Source organism: Haplochromis burtoni, unplaced genomic scaffold (assembly GCF_018398535.1).
Source record: "Haplochromis burtoni strain Fernald_Lab_line unplaced genomic scaffold, NCSU_Asbu1 Contig_2, whole genome shotgun sequence".
NCBI classification, from domain to species: Eukaryota; Metazoa; Chordata; class Actinopteri; order Cichliformes; family Cichlidae; genus Haplochromis; species Haplochromis burtoni.
This window is the reverse complement of record NW_024582363.1, coordinates 5,723,549-5,737,352: the sequence shown is the minus strand read 5'-3', so window position 1 is coordinate 5,737,352 and position 13,804 is coordinate 5,723,549. Positions and strand designations below refer to the sequence as shown.

Here is a 13,804-nt window from a genome sequence, read left to right as displayed (position 1 = left end):
CTTGTCCTTCTTGGGTTTCAGTCTTAATGTGAGCACACAGTGGTGGCAGGGTCGGTCTAAATATAACTCCACTTGACAACAATCTGGAAAAGTAGATACCCTTTTACTTTGAAGAATTCCAATTACTGTCACTGTTTCCTCATTGAATGTGTCTGTGTGCGCAATGCACATAAAACTGAGATGTAGTGTACATATCTGCATGGCGTAGAACTGTCTAAACACATTACAAACCTCATAACTGCTTGTGCTATTTTTGAAGAAACATTTTAACATTTTCACCCAGACTGATGTAAATTCTATCCATAGATGTGTGCATCAGAGATTGTGTGCTCAGACATAACAATGAGAACCAGAAATAGGGATACTATATTGCAAACAGCAGTGATTTCCAATGTTCGCTTTTCTGCTGCATCAATAAAAGTTTTTTGTCTTGTGTACAGTTAAAAGGACTCAAACTGCTGCAATGTGAAAGATCAGTGAATATATTACAGGTGTGTAATGACAATGTGTGCTTAATCACACATATGTCTCATATTTCTTAGAGAAATTGTTGTTTTAGTTGTAACTGTTTATCAAAAGAAATACAGAAACAAATAACAGGACAAATCTTACATTTTTGATGTTGGTATATCTAACTTAACATGATTTGGACAAGGGATGTTTTTTGGATGTGACTGTGTGATTCTGTGGAGCAGCAATTCACTGTAAACACTGGATATATTTACTGAAACATACTGAGAATAAATCATGAAATCTACCGATTTTAGCTCCAACAAAGAAGTCAAACAGCAGTAATTTATTGTTGTAATTTAGCGAGCTTTCAGTAAAAATCTCTATCCTATCTTGTTTATATATGTAGCATCCATTCTTCTTCATTTTTATAGCCTTGCTCTTGGTGTACGTTTTGTCCAAAGACAAATTTTTATGGCCCAGTTAGAAGTGGGTGGGTAAATCACCAATCACTGCATCAATGCACAATGATTCAATTACTGAGCCAGCAGAGTGCGCAATTTATATCCAAACTCTCTGGTTTGGAAGATTGACGAGGTCACAGTACAGTTTTTAATTAACAGTTAACCTCCACTGACCTTTGAGGTGTGATTTAGAGGCATGCCTACACACATGTTTTCATATCAGGCCCCCTTTTTGTCATGGATACATATTGGCTACATTCATAAGTGCAGAGTTTATTAAACCATTATTACACCATGTTCATGTAAGCTTGCTAAACACTACATACATAGTAATAAAAGCTTAAAATAGGTCAATGATGAGAGAGAAGGAAAGGCAGGGACTCTGACAGGTGAAGGGAACTGGGTGATGTTAAATGCTGTCAGTGTGTATGCCCCACAGGTTTAATATCAGAAAGAGGAATTCTAATAAGTAAGTTGGATGAAGCAGTTGAGTGTTCCAAAGGGAGAGAGAATAGTGATTGGACCATTCAGTTTCCTTTCACATGTAGGTTAAGGAAACATGGGTGAGGAGATGCTGGCTGTTTGTGAACAGTTAGTGAATCAGAAAGTGCAGAGGTTTAAGGGGAGTGACAGAGAAGTATGTATGGTTGTTATAGGACAGGTATCAGGGCAGCAAGACAATGGTGAGATGTGCTAGGTGTAACAGATGGGTTCAAGGCGTGATGGTATTGTGTTAGGGATCAACTCTGATCGCCTTCTTGTTTGAACTGGTGATGGACCGGTTGACTGATGAGGTCAGGCAGGAGTTTCCATGGACAATGATGTTTGCAGATGACATTGTGATCTTTAGTCAGAGTAGGAAGCAGGTGGAACAGAGAGCCCGGAGAGGTGGAGGTATGCTCTGGAGAGGAAAGGAATGAAAGTCAGTAGAAGCAAGAGATTTTGTAAATAAGAGGGAAATTGGTACAATAGAGGAGATCCAAGACGTAGAGATATATTGATAGTGGATACACTGAACAATAAATATGGAATGAAATATGGAGCTGCCAGATGGAAGAAAAAGAGGCCACACATTCCTTTTCTTAAAGTTTTATCTCACACAGAATAAATGTTGGTCTCCTCAGTTCATCAAACATGCATATTTTATTTGACTATGCCTTATGCTGTATATGTATATGTCAGCCCACTTTAATACTCACACTATAAGTTAAAAGAAAATGACACTATCGATATGTACAAAATGTTGTCTTCTTTTATTTTTTTTGCAGGCAGTTAAATTGTGCAGTTTATAGAACATTCACTCTGTGAAAGACAAACACAACAAAGTTACCTCATATTTTTATATTCTGACTTTGTTATTCATTATATTTCTGCATTTCTCCATGTCTCTCACCAACAAGGTTTTACTGGGATTTGACCATGCTGCTGCTGATGGTTGGAAACCTCATCATCATCCCTGTGGGCATCACCTTTTTCAAGGATGAGCACACCCCCCCGTGGATTGTGTTCAACGTTGTCTCCGACACCTTCTTCCTCATGGACCTGGTTCTTAATTTCAGGACGGGTATCGTCAAGGAAGATAACACAGAAATCATCTTAGATCCGCAGCAGATCAAGATCAAGTACTTGCGGAGCTGGTTTGTGGTCGACTTCATATCCTCCATCCCCGTAGACTACATCTTCCTCATTGTGGAGACACGCATTGACTCGGATTTCTACAAGACAGCACGCGCCTTACGCATTGTCCGCTTTACCAAGATACTAAGCTTGCTGCGCCTCCTGCGCCTCTCTAGACTCATTCGCTACATCCACCAGTGGGAGGAGGTAAGAAATCATTTTTAGGCTGTTAAACTGTATGTGAACAGGTCTGAAGAAAGTTTAGTTTATAATGTGTGTCTTGTGAACTGGTTTATATTGTTATTGAGAAAACAGTATTCTTCATGGAGTAAATAAAATTTAGCATACTACATCATTTGCAGTGATCATCATACAAGCATATTAGTTCATGAAGATAGTTAAACAGACAGGGATTCATTTCCCTAAGTTCGATTGCAATTCAGATTCTATTTCTGTCCTGGGGAGCCACTGCAAAGATGTTTGCTTCCCCTTTTCTTTCAGGAAAGAAATATGGATGGGTGCTGCGTCTGATTGCATCCACCCTTGAAAAGAGAAAAGAGACTCTGTGCTGTGTACCAGTCACCAATAAGTTGATGAAAGCAGGATGTTGATTAGCATTTTCCCACTGTGTGCCCGTCCTAGCAGTGGAACCCCAGAGTCCAAAGAGGCAGTGCTGCAGTACAAGCATGATTATGATTGTGGCAATAATTAGAAAAGTTCCAATTACTCTCACTGGATGAATCTTCTTGTTTAGTCTCATAGGTAAAAGGTGCAAAGTGAAGCATCAGAATCTCAGCATGGAGTCAACAGGAAGACACTCTATGCTGCTGCTCTGCATCATTGAGGAATTAGCCATGCAAAGGAATATTTCAGCTACAAGTCAGACCGTGAAATTCTAGGAACAACAAAACTTAACAGATGTGTCGTCTAAATGAAATTATCTCCACAGTACTGAAGTGCGTCTCTTTGTTTAGTTTGGGGAAATTACTGTTGTGTCCAGGTACTTTCCACTTGATCAAATAATTATTATTATTTATTTATTTTTTTAATTTAAAGTAAAGAAAAGTTGATAAGGCATTTTCACTGATTTAAACTCTAAATTTAGCTTGTTATGTTTAGGTTTTAAAAGTACAATTGCTGTGAGAAGTTTACATCTACTCATCATCTGCATCATTGTCATGGTAAATTAATTAAGTTGTTAATTAAATTAAGTCGTTTAATGGTTTCTTTGAACTATTCTTTATCCAGGATGGAATGAGTGTACAGCATGTATCTTTAATAACAAGAATCACAAGTTTGAATTTATTTTGGATCTTTTAAATATTTTGCTGTTACCACGACAACCATGCCCGTGATGAATATACATGAACAGCTGACCATAATAAATGTCAATATTTATAATATTTATTGTCAATGTACGCAAGTTACTGTGAACATTCTTTTTACATATACATAAAAATTAATGCCAAAACTTTAAAATAATTAAAATAAATCTGCTCGAGAAAAGTTAATAAAAGAACATCTTATCTTTAAGAGTTTGAATAAAAGGGAAATCCCAGCATAGTGTTTTAGTTAGGGCTACAGCGTGCCATCGGAGCAGCTTGGCAAGTTGTGGCGTCACTTCTCCAAGTTTCTAGAGCTGGAGGAAATACTGTAGCTTGTGATTACTATAATTTTCATATTCATCAAAACATTCAGCAACCGCTTGTGCTCTATGTATGGGACCAACTCCACTAGTACTCTGTTTAGCTCGAATTCATTCAGAAATATCTGCATTTGGGCTTCAATATAAATCAATAAACAACAACAACGAGAATAATAATCATAATCAACTAACTAGTGAACTAACTAGTAAATCAAAGAATGTTTCAGAAATCACCTTCTTATCCAAGATAAAATCTTGAGATCATAATTTTTACTTTTGTTTATCGCTTTTTGTTTTATTGTGCATCTTTTTTTTCATATTCAACTTTATCCAATACAATATTACAAATAAACACTATTAGCTTATTTGCATAGATTGTAAAATTCACCACTGGAGTGTTACTTGTTGGGTATGTTCAGCTGACTGTGTAGCAATTGGAAACGCTGAAAATGCTCACATCAATCTATATCCAGACCTTTCACCATGAATTGGGAAGTTCCTGGTTTTCAAATATTTAGCTGGATAGAGCAGCTGGATAGAACAGTGTATATAAGTGTGATGACATTAATCATGCAGAGCCTCTGTGATGCCATTTCAAAGGGAGGAAAAGTTCAAATAAATCACTGGGGGAGGATTCCTTTGTCACCCTGTGTCTCTATGCATGCCTACTGCTGTGCTTCTGAACTTAAAATGAAGGCAGGAATACATGTATTACAAGCTAACCTTGATTTGAATAGCTCGGACAGTGGGCTGTTACATGTTCAGCCTATGCAATGAGATAACAGAGAAAACATGGGGTAAGAAAGGGAGGGAAGAGGGGAAAGAATAAGGAATAAAGGAGGATTGAATAAAACATCCTTCTACCTGCAGAACTTACTTTTAGCCATGGGCCACTGATGTAATGCACCACAATCTCAATCTAGGAATTTTGCATTACTGGAAGTATTGGAAAACAGACTAATGGGAGAAAAAATATCCATAATGATGTGAATGGGAAAAACTTACAAGGACACTGCAAGGTACTGATGACTGCAGAATCTAAAACCATTGAAACAATACAACAACAAAAGGGGGCATTACACTCACAGAGCCAGTTGCCATTTAAATTTTCTGTTCCTGTCTAGGTGGTGTATGTGTGCGGATATTGTGTGTGAGCGTTTGCTGATGAATGCTAGTTAGGCAGACAGAGTGAAAGGCCAGCTTTGCCTCAGCGCCAGAGTACTCCAGATGAAATCTCACTGAAATGTCATCTGTCACTGCAGAATAACTTGTCGCCGAGATCTCACCACCCAACTGACTTTTTGACTTTTCCTATTGGCAGCTACATTCCAAACAAGGTGTATGTATTTTATCACCATTTGAATATTTTGGTAAACATCGCACTGACCTTATTCTCCCTTTGTCTATTTACCTACATATTGAACTTTGAAAGACTATAAAAGTGGAAAGAAGCACACTCAAACACTAACAAAACAACCACAAAAAAGGTAATATTTGTCCTTGTTTACAGAATCCTTTTGATCCATGAAAATGTGCAATTTTTGCCAATAAGTGCAATAAATGCAATTCAGCATTGCTCGGCACTCTAAATGTGGCACGATGAGATGTGTAGTAACATAGCAGAAGCTGCAGACCTGTGATGCCCCAACGTCCTCCGAAAGGCAAAGCTGATTTATTTCACTCATATTTCACAAGTGTCTGCAAGCTAGAAATAGTTCCGCACAAATTCATTTGGTTTGTTATTGTTTGAGTTTCATTTCCTCTTCTGTAAGAAGTCACGCAGAGGACATTTCTTCTGGGAAGTGCTGGATACAGCTCAGTGAACTCTACTGCATGGTTTAATGCCTTGAAGAGTGATACTGTGGGGAACAAGTTTTTAAAATTAGAATCTTTTTTCCATGTACTGAATTGCAGTGGATGATGCTTTTTTAGGAATCAGAAGAAAACAAAGGAATATAATCATACCAAAGGACATAAACAGAGGTACGGTTCAGGGTGCAGGAAAAAAAAACTTTAAGTGTATTAAAAGTAAGGTGTTTTTAAGACATAAAAAATAAATGGATAAAATCTTATTCCCAGAGCTATCAGATTACTTCCAGACAAATTGCATAAAGGGACTAACTTAACTAAGTCATTTATTGCTTCACATCACCCCTTTAGAAAAACCGATTTGCTTTATTGTGACCTACACATTCTCAGCAATAGAATAAACGTCATAAGTTTGTTTCATAATCCTTTGGGGACAGTTAACTATATATGGCTCAATATCTATATATTTGTCACAGAATCATAATTTTATAGGTGACATGGTTTCACCTCAGAGATTTAAAGAGACCAAATCTAACTGACGGTTCTTATGTGGGAAAAAATGTAATTTGTAAAGTCATCTTAGCTTTGGTTTAATTAAATTCTTGACAATTCAGGGAAATAGTTCTAACTTGCACATCCATGCATGCATGTGCAAATACATATTTGGTTTAGTATGGTGCAGTCAGTATACATAATCTGTCTATTATGAACTCCTAAACTACCCCACATAGAGAGAAAAAAGGCTTTGCTTTAGGCTTCTTTGTTTGTTTTAGTTGATTTTATTTTTAAAGGGGTTTAAATTATTTGTCAATAAGTCACATTATATATATAAGTAATAAACCATGGATCGATATAATATTGACAATAAACCACGACTGTGTGAAATGATGTATTTCACACAGTTGCTGGTTTGTATGTAGATTTTCCTGTTGTTCTTTGAAATAATGTGAAATACATGCTTTGCACTCATCAATGGAATAATTAAACTGTGAAGGAACCTGCTATACTAATTTCCTCCATTATTGTGGTCGTATTCCTGGAACATTTATGTCGCATGATTGTGCAAAACTTCATCCACTGTCCTGAAAAAGCCATTTAAACTATTTGTCCATCACCATAAGCCCACTTTCATCTGATTGGCTGCCCATCATCTTCTTCAGAATTCTGCAGCATGATTACTAACAGGGACTAGATAGAAAGAGCATATTTCTTGTAAATTAGCTGCGCTTCATTGCTTCCCTGTTAAATCCAGAATCCAATTTAAAATTATTCTTTTCACATAAAAGATCTTGAATAATCAGGCCCGATCTGATGTTAAAGATCTCACAGTACACCAGTAGAGCGCTTCGCTCTCGGACTACAGGCTTACTTGTGGTTTAAAGGGTATTAAAAAGTAGAATGGGAGGCAGAGCCTTCAGTTTTCAGCCCCCTCTTCTCTGTAACCAGTTCCCAGTTTGTATTTTTTTTTCTCTTTGGAAATGCTTGTAGTTAGGGCTGGATCAGGTGACCCTGAGTCTTTTCAGTGGTGTTCATGCACCACTTTGCATTTAAGCAATAGTTGTTATTATCAGTTATTAAACTCTCTCTCCTCATCCCCAACAGGTCTTTTTCCTTCTCAGTGCCAACAAACGCTTGCTCACAGGATGCTGTCTGATTCTGTATTATTACACTTTCATCATACTGTAAAGGTGATATTACAATTACCATGTTGACAGAATACATTTTACAAACAAAATCAAATCAAATCAAATCAAATCACTTTTATTGTCACATCACATGTGCAGGTACATTGGTACAGTACATGTGAGTGAAATTCTTGTGTGCGAGCTTCACAAGCAACAGAGTTGTGCAAAATACAATAATGTAAACAAGCAAAATACAAGAATGGCTACATCTGAAACTAATAAATATATGTACAATATATAATAGTATATGCATTTCTGGATGTGTATACTAAATATTTTTCTACGTGTGTGTGTGTGTGTGTGTACACATATTTTACAAATTAAATAGAGTAAACAATAAATAAAATATATAAAAATATACAGAGTTGAGACATGTGCAAAACAGTGGCATTACTGTACAGTATGGAGTGCATAATGTTGAAGTTCCAGTAGTGAAGCTGAGGTGTCTATGACGTGTTCAGCAGTCTGATGGCCTGGTGGAAGAAGCTGTCTCTCAGTCTGCTGGTACGGGACCGGATGCTGCAGAACCTCCTTCCTGATGGAAGTAGTCTGAACAGTTTATGGCTGGGGTGACTGGAGTCCTTGATGATCCTCCCCGCTTTCCTCAGGCACCGCTTCCTGTAGATGTCTTGGAGGGAGGGAAGCTCACCTCCAATTATCCGTTCAGAGCACCGCACTACTCGCTGGAGAGCTTTGCAGTTGTAGGCGGTGCTGTTGCCATACCAGGTGGTGATGCATCCAGTGAGGATGCTCTCAATGGCACAGTGATAGAAGGTCCTGAGGATGCGGGGGCTCATGCCGAATCTTTTCAGTCTCCTGAGAAAGAAGAGGCGCTGCTGCGCCTTCTTCACTGTTTTGTTTGTGTGTACTGACCACGTAAGATCCTCAGCCAGATGTACCAAGGAACCGGAAGCTGCTCACTCTCTCCACAGCAGCGCCGTTGATGGTGATGGGGGTGTGTACTTCTCTGCACCTCCGGAAGTCCACTATCAACTCCTTTGTCTTTGCGACGTTGAGGGTGAGATGGTTGTCTTGACACCAGTGGGTCAGGGCGCTGACCTCCTCCCTGTAAGCCGTCTCATCACCATTGGTGATAAGACCCACCACTGTAGTGTCGTCCGCAAACTTCACAATGATGTTGGAGTTGTTAGTGGCCGTGCAGTCGTAGGTGTAGAGTGAGTACAGGAGAGGGCTCAGTACACACCCCTGTGGAGCACCAGTGTTCAGTGTGATGGGGGATGAGGTGATGCTGCCCAGTCTGACCACTTGGCGTCTGTCAGACAGGAAGCTAAGGATCCAGCTGCAGAGGGAGCTGCTCAGTCCTAGATCCTGCAGTTTCCTGTCCAGCTTCGAGGGAACGATGGTATTGAATGCTGAGCTGTAATCTACAAACAGCATTCTCACATACGTGTCTCTCTTCTCCAGGTGTGACAGGGCAGTGTGTAGTGTCAGGGCTATGGCATCATCAGTGGACCTGTTGTGGCGGTATGCGAACTGTAGAGGGTCCAGTGAGTCGGGTAGTGCAGAGCGGATGAAGTCCCTGACCAGCTTCTCGAAGCATTTGCTCACGATGGGGATCAGGGCTACAGGTCGCCAGTCGTTCAATGAGGAGATGGTGGAGGATTTGGGTACAGGGACGATGGTGGCCATTTTGAAGCAGGCTGGGACTACAGACAGAGAGAGGGAAAGGTGGCTACATGCCGGTGTTCAATATTCAATACAGTATGCAGATATTCATCAGACTTACACAGACACAGACAGAGCAGAGTGTCATTATTCGTCTCTCCTGTCCTCATCTGGTCAGCTTCCTCTCGTCACTTTTCATTGGGATAAAAATAAGACTGTGACCGGATATTCTCTTCATTGGAGTTGTCTCCTGTTGACGAACCACTGACTTGGATGAGATTAGTCATCCTGTTAAATCAGATTCAAGGCAGCGCACTAATGATAAAGCTCCACGGGCTCTCTCACGATGCCTGATGCCTACAGCAAAACAGTTTCAATAGGGCAACCCAGCAAATGTTGCTTTCAGTGTGGATCAAGATACAATTGTTTGTCAAAGAGGGTTTTTTTAATTGATCATTTATTTATTTATTTAGTCATCCGAGTGGAAAGCAAAAAATAATTTAAAGTAATAGAGTGTGGGAAGTGAAGTTTATCAGTTGCATCAAATGCAAGATAAATTGTTGGTATATGGTAGAGCTTTGCTAAATGTGTAGGTTTGTGTGAAATGTGTGTGTGTGTGTGTGTGTGTGTGTGTGTCTATTTAGAGAGAGAGAGAAAGAGGGACCGACTTTTTAAAAAAGGTCAAAAAGTGTCAGAAATTGAGTTTCTTTTACTATTTACTGCTTGGATTATTAAGATTTACAGCCCTGTGGTGGCTTTGTGCTGCAGTTTCCAAGAAACAAAGCAATACGTCAGGCATTGTGATGGAAGTCAGTTGTGTGGCTTTCCCATGGGTCTGGTGATGGAACGAAGCACCTTTCATTTCCACTCAGTAGATCTATACAAAAATATTTAAATAAGTGAAATCAACTAATCAGCTCCCTGCTCACTGACCCATTACCTTAGCCAAGGACTGGTCTTTCAGAGATAAGAAAAGCAGGAAGAATAGATTTAATGGGCTATTATTGAGTGCACAATGAGGCTTGCCAGCAACAGTGACAGGTCCTCAACACTCTGAATGAGTCTTTTGCGATATGAATACCCACAGTGGGTTTGCTTAAAAAACTATTACAGTGAAATGTGTAATTCAGCGCAAACCCAAAGGCGCACCTTGGTACAGAGCATAGTCAGGGTGTTTTTTGTGATCTGAGCCCTCCAGGCCTGTTTAGACAGATGATGGAAGGGTGTTCCCTGTGGTCCACTACCAGGCCTACTTTGCATTCTCCTCATGCTCTTTGTCCACCATGACAGTATGCATGAGCATGACATTTTGGTCGAGGCATTTACAGTGAGAAATCTAACCCCTGCCCACAGCCTGTTCCCCCGAATCTGCCATCATGCTGGATGATTAAAAATAACACAGGAGTGCAGGGGTTGATCTAGTTTATAAACTGTGCTACTCATCATGGGGAAATCATATCTCAGTCTAACACAGGGAAATGTGGCATGCTGCAATTAGCACAATGAAGGTACTGAACTGTTAACATCCAGTAGGCTACTTGGACACAATTAGAACAATTTGCAGGGACAAGACAGATTGCACTAAAACAGTGTGTTTTCACCAAATATCTGCTATCTATAGAGCTTTTTTTTTATGTGTAGCTAAAACTGTGTGCCTTTCAATTGGTCTATGGCAGGGCTGCCCAATCCCAGTCCTCGAGAGCTACTATCCTGCAGCTTTTAGATGCATCCCTACTCCAACACAGCTGAATCAAATGGTTTGATTACCTCTTCAGCATGCCATCGTGTTTGGCAAAGGCCTGATAACAAGCCATTCATTTGATTCGGGTGTGTGGGGAACAAGGATGCATCTAAAAGCTGCAGGACGGTAGCTCTCGAGGACCGGGATTGGGCACCCCTGGTCTATGGCATACAAGGCATGTTTTTCTGATGCCATGTCTGCAACATGGCTTCCGAAAAACAATATGAGTGAAGGATTGTGTTTTTTCTCGTGTGTCAAGATACAATCATGCCAAACATTCATCATCATTAGCAGTATGAGCAGCGAACAACAGATGCTTCAGTATAGTGCTACAATGACTGTGTCTGGACAGCTACCATCAGCACCATGGGACAAATGCATCTATTCTCTCACCTGGATCACACTCCTCTCACTCCATCTGTTTGAGATGACTCTGCAGCTGCCTTCATTTTCTCCCTGCCTGTCTGGGCCTGATGCTGTTTGTGACTGTAGTGCCATATTTGATCCTTGTGTTTATTACTTGTTATATTTGTAAGTATACAAGCATATGTGCTCAGTAAATGAGTGCCATTTTCTGTAGCGATAAAATGTGCTGATAGTTTGTACTTGACAGTGGTGGTCTTCAGCAGGATTATGGATTTCAGCAATCAAAAAAAATAATTGGTTATAATTGACTAACGGTGTTAGTATTGTTTCTATTGTGAGTATTTAACTTGTTCATTTTGTGCCTTGAAACACTGGCTTTGGTTAAAGTGGCTTTTCCCAGACAATTACAGCCTCCATTTCAGAGTACTTACAACCTTTTATACCAAGATCTAGATGAATAGTCAATTATATCTGGCTGCAGGGTGGACATTAATTCCTGATAAAGGATACCTTCTAAGTAGTTCCAGTGAAACGATCTTTTTATCATTCTAAATCAATTTACTTACATAGCCTGTATCAAAAGTAGTTAACCAAAGAAACTACGGAGTACTGATAGCCTCTGTTTACAATTTATTGCAACACATTAAGCTAACTACTAATTAAATACGAAAAATGAGTGGCTTCGTCATTTCTATTAACCTTTTTGGGGAATATGACAAATTTGATGAATGGGATGGATGCAGCTGAAGAAAAAGAAATTGAATAAATGACACTGTACACTGAGAGATTCTAAAAACTAATGTTCTTAAAGTTTGAAACTACAGCACTAATGCTTTGAATGCTCCCCGCAGGGGCCTTAAGCTGTTGTTCAATCCACCAAAGCAGCAGGAGTATAAACAACGAAAGCTTAAACAGTCTGGCGGCCATTGTTAACTGTCATTTAACTGAATTCATGACTACCAGCCTCAACTATCCTCATAACTCTGATTGGACCTTGAACTCAGTGTTTCATGATATGCCACTTAATCTAGTAAGAAAATACTGTTCCACATTCAACTCTGTTTGACAGCTTTGCATGCAGGGGAACTGGTAGCTCACCATAGCATTTTTTTATGCTCCAGAGGATGTCAGCCTGATGCGTAATCCACCGACTACTAATCGTGAGGACCCAAATGACTCACACACTGAAAAATGAAGGCTTCTTACAATGGCAAGGCCCAAGGACCCTCAATGTCTAATTGCAAGTTTTAGGAATTATAATTCAAAATGTTCATTAGACCTTAGAGCACTTTCCCTCAACCAAGGGAGTACTATGCAGTCCTAGGCTATGCTGGACTTGTAGCTATATTTCAGTTGCTGTGTGTATTTGTTTTGTTGGATGAAAAATGATTCAGTTTTTTATTTTTGTTGATACTATTTAGACTTTTTGGAATTCAGTAATAGTAGTTATGTTTGGAGGAAGGGAAATTGTGAGGATGACCCAAAGATCACCATCCTCATAGTCGATATGGAAGTGGAAAGATTATTCTTAGGTGATGCTTTTCTGGTACAGGACAACTTCATCACATTGAGAGGCCAGTGGACCGAACCGTGTACTGTAAAATCTTGGATGACAAACTTCTTCTCTTAACTAACTACAAGAAACGTCTTACAGCTGTCCTTTGCAACAAGGGTTTATCCACCAAGTCATATTTTGCTTGAGTATCACATACTTTTTTCACCCAATGACATGTTGTGGATTTTTGGTTGATATCCTGTGTCTCCAAAATGAAACTACCACTAAAATTAGAGAGTGTTTATATCTTTATAAGTGAGCAAACTTACTAAATCAGCAGGGGCTCAAATAATTGTTTCACCCACTGTATACCTGCCATATTGATGAGTGCCTGTAGCGCCAGCTGTTGGGCCATGCAGTACTATCTTTCTAATTTGCAAATCTTATCTCACTGTCAGGAAACCTACATTTTTACTTTTTTATTTATTTATTTTGGGGGGGGGTGTTGTCAGTTCATTTTCCTGTATTTTTGAAGGGGTTCAGGTTGACCTTCTATAGGTTATGTATTGCATTAGCTAAAAAAAAATACAAAAAAATATGAATTTAGAGTATTCTAATGAGGATTGTGAAAACTGAAAAAAAAATGGGATGAAACTGTTGGGTTGTATTTTTTTGCCCTAATCAATCAAAGCGCTCTTGCTTATGCAGATGATGCTGATGCTAATGGTGCCAGGCTCACTCTGTGTTCCTATCAATTAAAAGGAAGTGGTCAGCAATTCATCATCCTCCATGTAACATGCCATGTTGTGTAATGCTCTGTACGCAGAGTGTGTGCGTGCAGATTTGTGTTTGCTTTAAATCCTGAAAATGTACATGATTTATTTTGTACAATTACGCAAAACACAG

At 39.3% G+C, this 13,804-nt stretch overlaps 1 protein-coding gene across 1 annotated transcript in view; it reads left to right on the top strand.

Annotated features, from left to right (window-relative positions):
• Positions 1-13,804, top strand: part of hcn4 (hyperpolarization activated cyclic nucleotide-gated potassium channel 4) — a 69,594-nt gene that overhangs the window by 15,727 nt on the left and 40,063 nt on the right. The window contains exon 2 of the mRNA XM_005912914.3: positions 2,315-2,738. Coding sequence (XP_005912976.1) covers positions 2,315-2,738 — 424 coding nt within the window. The remainder of the gene's footprint in view (positions 1-2,314; positions 2,739-13,804) is intronic.